The sequence below is a fragment of the Copadichromis virginalis genome, linkage group LG15, assembly GCF_057382275.1.
Source record: "Copadichromis virginalis isolate Kocher_CV1m ecotype Utaka linkage group LG15, C_Virginalis_male_GT1.1, whole genome shotgun sequence".
Lineage (NCBI taxonomy): Eukaryota > Metazoa > Chordata > Actinopteri > Cichliformes > Cichlidae > Copadichromis > Copadichromis virginalis.
The window spans coordinates 19584511-19600188 of NC_140632.1; the positions used below are offsets into that span (position 1 = coordinate 19584511).

Consider the following 15678-nt stretch of genomic DNA (forward strand, 5'->3'; position numbering starts at 1 on the left):
GATTCATACAGTTTCAACTGTAAAGTGTCCAACCATGACTTTCTACTCATAGTAAATAAGCATGTAAACTACTTTCCTTTTACATTTTTAGTGCAATAATTTTCAAATGGAGACTCCTCATCTTAAGAGTAACATAGCTGTCCTCTGCGTAAGGACTTGTCATCGTTCAGCCTTCCAGAAAATGGAATTACAGAGGCTTTGGTTATGAAATGTAGTAGTTTTTTCTTCAGTTCCATTATTGTGAAAGATAAATGTGTTATTTCAGTGTTGAGTATCTGTTCAGGTGCCAATTTTTCTGAAGCAGTTGGTAATTTTGTGTGTTTATTTTCTGTGCTTTGCAGGCTGAGTTAAAGTCTCCTGCAGCAACCCTGAGTCTCATTGCAGATATTCTGGCTCGTATTGCAAACACAGACAGAGGATTAGCGCTCTTCTTATTTGAGAAGAATCTCGTCGCAGCCCACAGTGAGAGGTGAGATGTTGTGATTAAATTCGCAGCGTCGTTTTGTCGTTCTTGATAGTAATGAATAAATTACATTTTCCTAACTTAGCTGGAAGATTTTAATACAGAGTTAAATTTGCATAGCAAATCCTGCTTATTCTGCACCGAGAGCAGATTGGAACATGAGGCTGCTGCTGGTTTGTGAGCAGCTGGGGTTATATTATACTGCGTTATATTCTGTTGCCTGACAATGACTAGTCTGCACTGTAGTTTCCTTCAGTCTGTCCAGAAACACATTCTATTGTTGTGAATGACCAAGAATGTATTTACCAACCACCTATGGCTTCACTTCTGTATGCTAGCTCATTAAAAATGTGAGTGTATGAAAGTGCTTTGGAGACCTCCAGTGTAGGCATGTAAAGCCACAAGTTGAAATTGCTATACTTACAATCTAAAAATCTCATGTTGTGGCTCTATAATAAACATTGTCTTTTTTCACCCTCGTCTGCAGAACCTTTGCTGCTCATATCATCGTACAGTTCACCCAGAGGCTGCTCGACAAGGAATTGCCATCGTTGTGTGAATCTGATATGCCCCATTCATTATGTGGAGCCTTTATTTTAGTTTGTCGGCAGATGTACAACACCTGCGAGGGTCTGCAGGTTCTACGACCCTACGGCCTGCACAAAGCTTTAGCTGCTGCGTGGAAAAAGGTACATGTAACTAATTTGTGCTATTTGCAGAGACTTTATTATTTGACGTGGAGCTATTATAGATTCAAAGATTCAGGATTCAAGATTCAAAGTGTCTATTGTCATGTGTTCAAAGAAAAAAATGCATTTCTTTGTGCAATGAAATTCTTTCTTTGCTGTCCACCCACAGATGCTGATTAATATATACAATAGAAATAGAACAGACAAAATACAAATAGTACAAATAAATAAATGAAGACAGAAAAGGAGACAAAATATTGAAGTGTGAAACAGAGATGTGTGCAAAAGAGCTATAGCTTAATAATTAATACAGGTTAATTATTATTACTGTTCAAAAATAGTTCAGCTGTTCAAGAGTCTGACAGCAGTGGGGAAGAAGGAGTTGTTGAGTCGGGATGTTCTGGATTTCACACTTCTAAACCTTCGTCCCGATGGCAGAAGTGTGAACAGTCCGTGTTGGGGGTGTGTGGGGTCTTTGAGGATGGAGGCAGCTCTCCTCTGGACTCTGTGATGGTAGATGCTCTGCAGAGAGGGCAGCAGAATCCTCATGATCTTCTCTGCAGTTGTTATTACTCTCTGCAGGCGTTTGCTGCAGTAATCCAGCTGGTCAGCGTGCTCTCCACAATGCAGCTGTAGAACTTGCTGAGGATCTTGGCCGACATACCAAATTTCCTCAGCCTCCTCAGGAAATACAGCTGCTGCTGCGCCTTCTTAACCAGCTGTGAGGTTTTCAGTGTCCAGGTGAGGTCCTCAGAGATGTAGACGCCCAGGTATCTAAAGCTGCTCACCCTCTCCACTTCAAGGCCCCGGATAAACTGCGGCTGGTGAGGCCTCCTCTTCTTCCTCGTGTCCACTATCATCTCCTTTGTCTTGTCAGTGGTGAGGGTGAGGTTGTTGTCCTCACACCATGACACCAGACCGGCCACCTCTCTCCTGTAAGCCGCTTTGTCCCCTCCAGTGATGCGACCGATCACTGCAGTGTCGTCTGCGAACTTCAAAATAATGTTATCTTTGTTGGAGGTGACACAGTCGTGGGCGTACAGGGTCTAGAGGATGGAACTGAGGACGCAACCTTGTGGAACTCCTGCGTTTGTAATAATGCTGACTGAAGTCCTGTTGCCGATCCTGACGGATTGGGCCCTGCCAGTCAAAATGTCCAGTAGCTAGTCACGTAGGGTGGGGTGTAGGCCGAGTGTTGCCAGCTTGCGAGTGAGTTTGTGTGGGATGACAGTATTGAAGGAGGAGGTGTAATCAACAAAAAGTACCCTGATGTATGAGTATTTGTTTTCCAGATGGGAGAGGGAATAGTGAAGGGCAGCAATGATGGCGTCTGACGTAGACCTATTGGGCCGGCGGGCATACTGCAGGGGATCCAGAGTGTCTGTGATGTTGCTCTGGATGTAGGCCAGCACCACTCTCTCAAAACACTTTTCAATGATTGGAGTGAGTGCAACTGGTCTATAGTCATTCAGGCAGGTGGCTGGGCTTGTCTTGGGGAGAGGGATGATGGTTGTGGTCTTGAAGCATGTGAGGACAGTGTTCTGGTTGAGGGAGAGGTAAGAACCTCCGCCAGCTCATTGGCACATGCTTAAAGGGCCCGTCCCGGGATGTTGTCTGGTCCTGCTGCCTTACGGGGGTCGATCCTCCTCGGGGTTTTGTGCACCTGGTCTATTGAGACCACTGACGGGGGTGGGGGTTGGGTGGTCTGGGGGTTCTGGCAGGTCCTGGTGATCTGGGGGGTCTAGAGGGTCTGGGAGGTCTTGAAGCGGGTGTAGAATGTATTGAGATCATCCAGCAGACCGCCTACAGAGCTGATGGTGCTGGTGCTGGTGGTGGCCCTATACTCTGTGATGTGCTGCAGGCATTGCTACATCAGGACTTGCCATCCAGCTTCTCTCTGTACTGCCTCTTAGCCACTGTGATGGCTTTCCTCAGTCCATACTTCGCAGCTTTGTACTCCATCTCATTTCCTGATCTAAATGCGAGAGACCGAGTACGCAGCATGTGCCATACCCGACTGTTGATCCAGATCTATATATTATTATAGAATAATATATGTAAGATTACAGTAGTGGATGCTCATATTATGGGCAACCAGTCAGAAGAATGTAGGATTAAAAGGAGGATGAATAGCTCTGTAGAGCTGTAGGGGTGCACCAAGGCCCAGTATAAGACAAATGAGGATTAATTTGAACTTTGAATCATGTGAAACTTTTCTGCCCAAACACAAAACCATGTGTGCTTGGAAATAAACCAAACTCTACACCAGCTTTTCTTTAATAAATCTTGCTTTGGTAAAGGGAACAGTTTATAAACACAGTGCAGTGGGGTTTTTTGGATCACAAATAATACAGCAGTGCTTTACTGTATGGAAAGTGCACTCAAGAATTTCACATCCTGCTGTTTTGCTGACTTGAAACAGTTTAAAGAAATCCATTTTATTTCATCAAACATGTTTTTTTTATTATTATTATCTCTTTTATAAGAGAGACTTGACCCAGGTAGCAGATAAGCTACATATCATAAATGCAACACATAAAACATTATACAAATACCCACAACAAAAAACAGTAGTGTTGTATAAGGAAACCAATCACGTCTTCACCACAATGATACTGCCCTCAAAGTTAACAATAGATGTCGATTTTTTTCATTTCCAAGATGTGATTTAAGAAAATGCTGTTTTCCCAGATATGTTACTTTTAGAGTATAACTGTAAATATAACAAATCCAGGAGACATTTGCTTGACTAACTGAGCCATGACTGGATAAGAGATGATGGCCCAACTCAGTTTCTGAATCTTTTATCTAAATATGTAAAGGAGGGGTGTCTGTATGTAATGATCAGATCCCTGGCTAGAATATGTATGCTGTATTTCATTTACTTGATGAATGCCACGTTCTCGCTTTATTCAGTCAACACAGCTTGAAAAGCACCATCATTTCATGCAAATGGTGGGAATTAACTAACCTTTGTAATGTGCTTCATTTAGTTCTTGGAATGGTGTTTCTGACTCGACACAGCATCAGTTATCTTTAATCTGCAGTTTGTGTTTCAAAGCTAAACCAGAAAATATGCAAACAAAAATGAAGCTCTGCTGCAGTTCATTTACAGGGGCGTCATAGAGAAGGTTTCAGTGGCGCTGTTAGCATCCCTGGGTTTTTGTCCCAGTATGTTGAGTTTTTGGTTGCTTTGTGTATTTTCCGGGTTTTTCTTTATGTATTGATAGTCTAGAGTTTTGTTACCTAATTCTGCTCTGTGCTTTGCTTGTATTCTACTTCAGTTTTGCCCCCTTGTCTCCTGTCCTAGACTCACCTCCGTAAAGCCCCTGTAAATCAGTATAATCTCCATGTTTGGTTACTTTTCTGACTCTGTGTCAGTTTGTGTTTCTGTGTTCCTTTGTTTGTCTAGTTTCTGTGTCCTGTCTCCCCAGTCTGTCACATCTCATATGTAACCAGTAAATGATCGAATCCAATTAAGTCTGTGTTTCTGTTTTTTCTATTTTGGTTCCCGAGCTCCAGCAGTAAAGCTGTCTGAGTTGAATTCGTGTCTCCATGTCTGCATTTTTGATCCGGAAGCTATCAGCCACACCTTGACGCATAACAGGCAATCCTTCTGTCAAGCTGCCCAGTGACTGGTAGTGCCTCAGTAGCTGTGAAAGCAGTTCCGCCCCACAACCTACCTGTTTATTTTCAAAACATCTGGTATAAAAATTAACGTGTATGAGACATTGTTTTATTACTTTATTACTGTCACAAAATGGATCGTGTTCCTTTGAAAGTCTCAAACGCATGCCCATATTTGTTCAATGGAGAAACAAAATGCAGGTTTAATCCTGACTGACAGTGGGATCAGCTGATGCTCCATGTTTACTCACCTTCTTGTTTCATGTTAAGCAAATGAGATCCTGGTGTTTAGAGCACTTTTTCAGTCTGTCAAGAACCAAGTAAACAAATGAACACATTCTGTGGGATTTTGGATTGCTTAATTATTTATTTATTCGTTCTAATTTAAGGATGTAAATGTGGTCTAATATTTCAGGTGATCCTCATGTTCACAAACTCAATTTAATATAGAGTAATTAAAGTATGATTAAAGTATATTGTGTAATAATACTTTTTTTAAAACTTTATTTCTAGACCAGCTCGCTGTCAGAAAGGGTTCAGACTCCAGTACCTGGAGCTGGCGCTGGATCATCTACCCAAGAGCTGCAGAACATGTGAGGCCGCACATCGTAAAATCCAACTTTAAATAATTTTACAAAATGTCTATATTTATTACAGCAATGAATGAGGACACCATCCAGTAAAATACAAGAGTATTGGAGTTCAGCGGTATTTAATCATGTCTTTTTTTCAGTGTATCTTCAACAAGAAGCAATCTAAATAAAATACTATAGGACACCATGTAAAATCGAATTGTAATACAATAAAGTGACTCTATAAAATGAAATTGCCCCAAGAGTTTAATAAAGCAATATGAAACAAACTAAAAATGGATAACTAAAAGTAGAATAAAAACAACATACACAGAAAATGTCAGATGATATTAAATGGCTCACAGTAAAGTACAGTGGTATCTAAAAAAATGTCTTTATGTGTAAGGAATTGACTCCTAGTGATTTTAATATTGTGTTTCTTGCAGTGGGAGGACAAAGCACCATCATTTTTCTGTCTTTCTTGTTTGTGAACAGGCTCATTTGGGAGGAGACATTATTGGACAGTCTGTTGAATTTTGGTGCCACTCCAAAAGGCCTTCTGCTGCTCCAGCAGACAGGAGCCATTAATGAATGTGTCTCCTACATGTTCTCTCGCTTTACCAAAAAACTTCAGGTAATAATGTACTTAACTGTTCGTAGTTAATTTGTGGTAATTGTCCTGCTTGTGTTTCCATCATACTAATTATGTACAGTAGTGTATCTCCAGTTTGCGCGCATTTTGATTGTGTTAAGCTTGAGGTTTCCTGAGCCAAATGCTCTGTAGCAGCACTCTGCTGCACATTAACACAACTACAGTATATAAGAGTAGCCACGTGGATGCTGCCAAATTCAAATGTAGTCACTGAGAGGCCAAAGTGTAGCAGTGACGAGATCAAGTGGGCTGTTGGGGAGTGGCATTATGAATTGATTTGCTCCATGAGATTCAAATTCCTCCAATCAAAACGGTGCCAGCAATGCAACGTCAGATTTAAAATAGCATTCTTTAAAAATTGCACGTGGTCACAAAACGAGTCATTGGGTTATAAAGGCACTGTTAGTAGTTTGAGGTTATCGTCCTGCTTTCATCAGGGTGGGTTTTCATGTCCTGATAAGCACTGCTCATGACATAGTTACATTAATGTTTTATTGCATTTTATGGAAATCCTTTGGCAGCCCTTATTGATCCTATCAAAGTGCCAAAGTAATTTCATGCCTCTCAGAATCTTCCGGGTCATGCTGACTTGAGTTAGAGAGATACAAAATGAATAATCACTGATGAGACAAAAAAAGAGAAAAGAGTGATTATTGGAGTGCGTACAAATATTTGTGCAGAAACTATGGATGCACATTGTATTAAGGATTTATGTTGTATTATTCCCTATGCAGCAGGCATAATCTTTGTCAGCTTTATTCATTCTGCTGGCTCATGTCATCAATATCATAATTCATTCTTCACAAGATGTGGTAATTTGTTGATCCTGCTCCTCCTTAAGGCCACAATCATAATTCCCGAGGACTCCTTAGTATTCACAGCACCCTGCTCGACACTGAAACACACTTTCTAAGATTCAAATTGTAAACACACATACACTCAGGCTTGCTGCAAACCTTAGCTGATCCCCTGTGGGCTTAATTTACCGCCATTGTTTACGCACTATTGTAATTGCTTCTCTAGTTTAGCATTTCAGTTTAATTATGGCATGTAATTATATTTTGTCTATTTTTAGTTGTGGCATTGTGTTGTAATTAATGAACGGCCTGCACACTCCAAAATCAATTTACAATTTGATTTCTCCACAGCATGTTTAGCTACATTATGTTGTGCCTTTCCAGAATCCTAGATTTACTTACACATCTCCCTTTATCATACATTAGCACTACATTTGACCTAAACCTTTTCCATCCTTTTTCCAAACACTCATTCATTTTTTACCTGATGAGCAAAAACTACAATAGTGAAAGGCTGAAAGATTTCTAGGGGTATGAGATTTCTGTGTGTTTTCTGTAGGTGAGCAGCTGCGAGAAGTTTGGCTACGGGGTGATGGTGACACAGGTGGCAGCAACTGCTCCGGGAGTTGTGGCTCTGCACAGTTCAGGTATTAATGCAGTTACTTGGACACAACAAACACTTGTCAGCTGTGATGCTCAAGGCTTATATTATAAGTTGTTGTTTTTGTGTTGTCGGTATAAAGGAGACTTCAGGCAGCTTAGGGAGAAATGTATTTGTCAAACTGTTTTTGTCTGGGTAAGAAAGAGTAAGAAGAGGCGTTTTCTTTTTTTCTTTTTGTTTTGGAAGGATTAAGATGGTGTGTGATGTGAGCATCATTCAGGCAAGAGAAAATGTGATTTTGTTGTCAGCAACACATTTACAAGTAGCATGGTGAATCATAGATAAATGGATTCACATATCAGTTGTATACTGATACTAGGTGTATCCATATGCAAAAGGCTCCAGGAAATACCGTACTCTTGTCAAAAGAGGCCAAAAAATGAAGCCAGTGAACAAATATTTTAATCCTGCATTCTTTCTATGGACCAGAAGGGGCGACTCAACTGGTTATGGAAAAACAAAGTCTGATTTCTTATCAGCCCTTCGCATATAACAGCACCGCTGCGCTCTGAAACCTATTCTCTCTAATGACTTTAGAGTTCCCTGCTGTGTTGAGCAGCGCTGGCTGTGGAGCACTCATGTGTTCCATGATGTGACATACGTTTGTGCCATCGATAAAAAGGCTGACTGACAGAAAGAAGGATGACCTCAAAAAGTGATATAGTCCAGGCAGAGCTTACAAATTATGGGCCGTTTGCTAAGCTTTCTATGTGAGAGAGCCATTCTGTAAGAAAAATACTCTACTGCTGACTTGATCTATGACCACTGAAAAACAGTTTATGATTTCCATCACTATTCAATCATTAAATTTTTTTGTAACATTACCTTTTTGTAGATAATGTTAACCTTCCAGTCAAAAACAATACTTTAAGGAAGGCCTGCAGTGTCATTTAGAAGTCTACATTCACCCCCAGCTTGTCACCAAGACCCAAAGCATCTGCTTGAGGTTTCAGAACTGGACTTCGCTAATCAATGGGTGCTGTTAGGGGGCTATGTCCTTGTTTTATATACAATACAGTACATTCCCTGGGTTATACAGCACTGATATGCAAAGATTAATTGTATATCTGTAACTCTAGAACTGCAGTACTTGCAGTTTTCATAGTTTAAATTTGTCATTGTACTCTGTTTGCATATTCTTCTTCTAAGTATAAAATCCCTTTTGTTATATTTGTCTTGTTAATTTAACTGAAATACACTGAAAATTGCTCACAAATTAATGTTTATGTGTCAATACAAATGCAGCTTTTGTTGCTGGGAGCTTCCCGTGATGCACTGACTATTTCTTCTTCCATGATACTAATGTTATGTCTTTACTTCATCATTTATGTACTGTAGTGTATCCCCAGTTTTCCAGTGAGGGCTGCATACATTTTGGTTGCATTAATGTTGTTATCCAGCCGTTACGTGCAAGCTTGAGGTCGCTGAGTCCAATGTTCTTTAACAGCAGCACTCTGCTGCACATTTAAACAACTACAGTGGAAAAATATAGCCAATCAGAAGCTGCAAAAATGTAGTTACTGACAGGCCAAAGTGCAACAGAGAAGAGATCAAATGGGATCAAAGTGAGTGGCATTATAAATTTACTTCCTCCCTAAGATTCAAATCCTCCAATCAAAACGGTGCCAGCAATGCAACGGCAGATTTAAAATGCCATTCTTTAAAAGATCGCACACAATAACAAAGTCAGTCGTTTATTTATTAAAGCACTGTTAATAATTTTAGTTGCTGCGATTTAAAATAAATGTTGGTACAAAACATTTCTCCATGTTCTGTCTCAGGCTTTATACGGGCCCTGGTACTAGAGCTGTGGTCTGTTCTTGAGTGCAGCAGTGACGACGTCAGAGTGGTCCGTCCCAAACCAACTCCCATTGACCCCATAGATAGGAGCTGCCTTAAGGTATTGTGTGTGTGTGTGTGTGTGTGTGTGTGTGTGTGTGTGTGTGTGTGTGTGTGAGAGAGAGAGAGAGAGAGAGAGAGAGAGAGAAAGGGAGAAGGAGAAACTTCCTGGAGCCCAAAATGCCCCAATTTTTAGATATCTACATGATAGTACAGACACAGCTTTCTTAGAAGTTTTGCTTTTCCATCATGTTTTTAGCTCACTGGTTACAAAGGTGTTTAAATTGATTAAAATTAAATTGATTCCAATTATTATTGACTCAGAATAGTGGTCCATGTGTTGCTGTGATACCAGCAGCCATGTAGAAAACTGACTTGTGAATATTCATATTTAAGAAACTGGCAATAGTGATTTTGTTAACAAGAAAGGCTTTTTTGCTCAGAACTGATTGGTTTATGGGTGTCTGGGAAAATAAGCCTTACTTTCATAAGACTGCATTTTTAGTTATGTTTTTGGCAGAATTTCTCTCAGGAAAGCTTCAACATTTCATTTGAAGCTCCAGTGTGCGCCTGTCTGTGTGTGTCTGATGCTTGGCCTCTGACAGCAGCCAAGTCATCTCTCTCAGAGAGACTAGCCAAGTGAATACGGACAGCCAGTGATGTGTAAACTGTGTCCTGCCACAGGCGACTTTAAAGCCTGCCTTATCAGTGGGTTATACATATATGCTGAGCTCAAAGGAAAACTAAATATACACATACCAGTATTTTGGTGAATTAACTCGAGTCTTTGCTTTAATCTGTGCTAAGTACAGTAGGAGGTTTGGTAGTACATATGAAGATAAGGAAGTACACACATGCACAGAAACATCAGAAGACACATGAAAGTATAGAAATTTTTATTTTAGAAAAAAAAATCCATCGTATGTTGTTTTTTTCTTTACGTTTCTTTGAAGCTGTTTAATATAATCTAAGTTGTAGCTCGTTTGTGCAAATGACTGTTTTTTTTTCCTTTGATGCTTTTGATGATATGTTTTCCCTCTTCCACCAGACCCAGTGAAAAGCGCAGGGAGCTTTCCTGTAGTTTAATATTCTTCAGGCTGCAATAGGTTTCTGCTCAACCACTCTGCTCAGAATTGTGTATATATGTCATATTCAGTTTTGAGAGTGTGGTAAACCATGTTTTATCTTTGCAATCATAAATTCTTTTTACATTTTGTTTTTCTTTGAATACTACAGATAGTATTTGTCATATTATCTGTAGTGTTTGTAGTTGAATAGTGTTATATTGTTATTATGTGTTAGGATTTGATCAATCCATGACGTGCACAAATGCATTCACAGTGGTCTTTAAAAGCAAATCCATTTTTCTCTCTAACAGCTTCTGTATCTGTTTTACTTTCCTCTCTTCAGTCCTTCCTGTACTTGGTCAACCTCCTCTCTTCTTCCCAGTCGGTGTGGGAGTTGCTGGGCCGGCAGCCTTTGGCCAACAAAAGCGAATACACCCTGAGGGAGATGCCAACCTCCATACCTGTAAGCGTTTTTTTTTCTTCTTTTTTTCCCCACACACTGCAGTTCTTTTTTCATCCATCTGAGGGCATGTTTGCACTTTTTATTTGGCCTCCAAACACCACCCACACATTTTTTTTTTCTTCAAACGCATTCAAATAAACCCCCCTCACACTGAGACTGATATATGTTCTCCACCTTACACATTGTAAATTCCCACACTGTTTTCGTTTTGCACCCTAACTGCTGCATTCTTGTTCAAAGCCTCTCATTTTACTCCACAGGATTTGATTGACAGACTGATTGCCGTGAATTCGGATGTGAAGATTCATTCTCTCTTCCGCTACGAAGAGAGTCACACATTCGGCCTGAGGTGGGATTGATATTTTTTTTTTCATATTACTTAACATCAGTGGGGAAGCACACGATATCGGATTATCACCTGGTGACTGCACACACACTTCAGCCTCTGGCAATAGGAGACTGGCATGGTTCTTTATACTTTGATTACCCAGCATTGAAAGGCTGATGAAAGGATTTCTCTGGATAAGAGAGAAATAAGCTGGGCTGTGTGTGTGTGTCTGTGTGTGTGCTTGTGTATTTCTATGAGAGCAGTGTGAGAAGGGTGGTGAAGGAGTTGAAGAAATTTATATAAAACGAAAAGGTGTTTCAGATTTGATTTTAGTTTTAAGGTTCAAAGTAGAGATTGGCTTGCAGTAAAGGCTGAAGTTAATACTGAAATACTGAGCTGAGAGGATTTAATAATGCCAGAGAAAATCTGCATTTTGTATCTTATGGGCTAGGTGTGCATTACAACAAAGATGTGTTGTAAATGTGTGTGAGGAGAAATAAAGCAGTGTGTCTGAGCTAAAGAATGCTTTGGTCGTTACATACCCTGGTACATGCGTGTCTTTGCACAGTCCTCCGATGGCAGCTGTGCATCCCTTTTCCTTTTTAAAAGCTTTGTGAATCACAATAGCTTCAGCTTGTTTGGAGTTTCGCTGACTCACTCTGTCTGTGCCTGTCACTCAGCCCACTCCTGCTAACATCCTGAAGCAAACTGAAAGGAACAAGATGCTCTGTTCATTTACCACCTGGACTGATGGAGTAACTGACAAACTCTGTGCTCTTCAGTGGCTTGCTAAATTTGGTAAATATAGCCCTTTGCCTATAATCTGCCATGCTATTATTTAGTTACTAGAGTACTTGCTTTAAATCAGTGACTCTCAAACGTTTTCTCGTCTGCCCTACTGCAGAAGCTAAAAAACTTCAAGGCTTTTAATCAGTGAGCCAAAAGAATACATGTAAATGGTAAATAGTCTGGTTCTTATATAGTCCTTTTCTACTCTACTCTACAACTCATTCACCCATTCACGCAAACAGTTCTATACTTTCTATGCATTGCAACTTGGAGTTAGTATCTCGCCCAAGAATATTTTTGCCTGCAAAGTGGAGCAGCCAGGGTTTGAACCATTAACCTTCCAATTAATAGATTAACTGCTCTCCCTCCTGCAATAAAGCCAGCCATGTAGTAATATGTGTAGTATTGAAGTTTAATTTAAGTAAAATAATATCCAGGATTATAGTTATTTAAGCTGCTTTCACTTCAAATTTCTGCTCTGCTCCACTTTTGGGGCCTCCCCCACAGTTTGAGAACCACTGCCTTAACCAAGCAACATCTGGAAAAATGTCCTATGTTATTTTGTGCGCCTAAAGAGAGCAAGCTCAGTGTTCTTTGAAGTTATGCTCATTAATTGTTAATTAATTGTAAATGTTTGCTTGAGAAATTTGGACAGTAAAAAAAATCGATTCAATCATCAAAATATCTCTAATATAGGAAGTAAAGGCATCTTAGGTAGTAAAGGTTTAAAATATACACACACACACGCACACACAAACAATTGAACCCAGAAGGCTCATTACTAACACATCATCACCTACAATGTGACTGCTTCTGTTTTCATTCGATCTTCTGATTATCCTTTGCCTGAAGGGATATGACAGCGTGGTACATGAATTGTGCTTTATTGATCCCAGAGGGGAAAATTGCATCACTAAAGCAGCATTTACACAGGAGGACACTCCTCTGATTAATAAAAAAAAAGTGTATCAAAGACAGAAAAAAGTAAGAATAAGAAGCATAAAAAGTGGCAGATGAGCATAAAAAAAAAGTTTTATTATATTGTTAGGGCAAAATATATTTAATACAGATATAGTGCAGTATACACATTATTTATGTATAAAATACATGTGAAAATGTCAGCAAAAGCATGTGAGAGGCATTTGAGATAAACAGAATAAAACCATGTGTGAATAAGGGAGAGAGTGAGCTTTTGATAGTCATTATGTAAATGCAGTCTTTTTAGAATTTCCATTTAACAGAAGAATACATATATTATATAAAGTGTTTTCGAATGTCTTCTGGTCATGTCATTGCAATGGCTGATTTTCTTACATCATTAAGTTCTGATCAGTAAAGAAGCAGAAATGACAGCTCAAGTTTTATGTGATATCATGTAGTGTGGTTTGGTTAGATTTAACTGATAGTGGCTTAGCAGCAGTTAATCTACAGCTACGACTGCATGAGATCACAAACTGACACCTGTTTGCTTCAAAGCTGCTGGAAAAAAACATTTATCTCATTAAAATGGGTTTATATAGGATTTTTGTTAGTTACAGTAGTTTCATATTAATGGAGAGAAAGATGATATCAACAAAAAAATTTAAATAAAAATGTTATTATCATTGAGAGAAATCAATATTTGATCCCCAAGCAAAACATGATTTAGTACTTGGTGAAGATACCCTTGTTGGCAAGCACAGCAGTAAGATGTTTTCTTATATTTGGTCAACAGGTTTGCACACATCTTAGTAGGGATTTTGGCCCACTTCTCTTTACAGAAACTCTGTACCGGTAAATCCTTTAGGTTTCTTTGCCATTCCATGACCTTAATGACTTTGTTTTTGAACTCCTTTCTTGCCTTGGCGGTATATTTTGGGTCATTGTCATGCTTCAAGACCAATTAATGACCCATCTTCAGTGTTCAGGCTGGGAGAATGAGGTTCTCATCCATAATTTTTCAGTACATGGCCCAGCCAACTGGCTTCTCAATGCAGTGAAGTAGTTCTGTGCTCTTAACACAAAGCAGTCCTAAAGCATAATGTTTCCACCTCCGTGCTTGACTTTGGGGATGGTGTTCTTTGGGTCACAATCAGCATTTCTCTTTCAACTCCACGGATCGAGTTGATGCCAGAGAGCTCAATTATGTTTTCATCTGACTGCAGCACATCCTCCCAAGCCTTCTCTGAATCATTTAGATGTTCACTGACAAACTTAAGGCAGACCTGTACACATGCTTCCTTGATCAGGAGCACACAGTCAGTGTTGCAAGATTTCAATAGTGTATTACAAATGGAGCTACAGACCAAGAGTAATTTAAAGTTGATTTATGTTTTTTTCCATTTTCAAATAATCACACCAACAGTTGTCACCTTCTCACATGCTGTAGGTCTTGTAGCCCATTCCAGCCTTATACAGGCCTTGTCCCTGATGTTTTTTTGAGCCGCTCTTTGGTCTTGGTGGAGAGGTTGGCATGGAAGAAATTGATTCTGTCGAGTTAAGAAGCGAGTTAAGATCAGGAGTATCTGTGATTGATTGGTTGTAATTCATGTGCTACATGGCCACACAGCCAGTCTGGAGCCAGAATTTTGTCTGGGTTGTAGGGGATCAAACATATATCTAATTCAGTGACATGCTCAATCAATTTGTAACTTTGATGTAATGTGTTTTTTCTAGCTTTTTGTTGATATTCTGTTTTGATCTATTAAAATGAAACTACCATACAAATTATGTCATTCCTTTGTAGGTGAGCAAACGTACAAATTCATCAGAGGATTACATAAATACTCACTGTCACTGTACATAAAGGTAAATAAACATGGGCTATAAGCACCAGAATCCAGCAAGCTGAGTCAGGCTGATGCCACTACAACAGGATTGTGGGTGTGTAGAGCTGATGGCAGCTGGATGGGAAGGGCTCCTGTTATAGTCACTGCTACAACACAGAAAGAGCAACCTTTTGTTGCTGTAGAGAGGAGATATAGACCATACTACAGCTGTTTAGAACACACATCTGTCACAGAAATTAGGGGCAGGCGCCAGTGCATCATGCGGGTATCTGAAAGTTGTCCTTATATATATATTGGCTTACATTGTTACTGACACACTAAGTCTGGGGTGACAAACCCATATTATTTTATAGGCACCATGCAGCTCAGGTGTGCTGGATGAATAAAATCACTGCAAACCATAATAAAAGGTTTAATTTATTTTGCTATTAGCAGATAATAAAAACACCTTCTGAAAATATTCCAATTTAATGATCCATGCATTTACAAATCATGTTCAAGCCCAGGCAGAAATATATCTTATTAAAGGGGTCCATAAAATAAACAAAAGCAAAATAGAACATATTTATGATAAAAAAAAACATTTTTTAAAAAATATGTTTCTATATGTTCATATTAGACGTTCTCAAACCTTTAGTGTTTAGCATGGAGTTGATTACTTGCCCAATTACTGTGTGGTGGACAACAACGCCCCCTGCAGTGTAAAGATAATTAAGCTCTGCAGGCTATTCTGAAAAATAAAAAAACTAGTGACAAGAATGTCTGACATGTACATTAATTCACAACACGATTAATTAGCATATTATGCATGTTATGTATTGTTTATGCACTTGTGAATGTCCCTAAGTGTGTATTTCCCATTAGCTGCAGGCAGTTCGTCATAGCATTAAGTTATATAATTACTGGTTTTGCCACCTTTATCTTTTTTCTGTGACTCTTTACAAGGAAGCTATTAGATTCCCT

General features: G+C 39.4%; 1 protein-coding gene across 4 annotated transcripts in view; it reads left to right on the forward strand.

The window, feature by feature from the left end:
• tbc1d32 (TBC1 domain family, member 32) overlaps positions 1–15678 on the forward strand; it is a 108848-nt gene that overhangs the window by 15251 nt on the left and 77919 nt on the right. For all 4 annotated transcript variants that reach the window (XM_085432368.1, XM_085432372.1, XM_085432370.1 and 1 more), the window contains exons 16-23: positions 342–469; positions 951–1152; positions 5293–5372; positions 5847–5985; positions 7360–7447; positions 9243–9361; positions 10711–10830; positions 11091–11179. In XM_085432368.1, coding sequence (XP_085288494.1) covers positions 342–469; positions 951–1152; positions 5293–5372; positions 5847–5985; positions 7360–7447; positions 9243–9361; positions 10711–10830; positions 11091–11179 — 965 coding nt within the window. The remainder of the gene's footprint in view (positions 1–341; positions 470–950; positions 1153–5292; positions 5373–5846; positions 5986–7359; positions 7448–9242; positions 9362–10710; positions 10831–11090; positions 11180–15678) is intronic.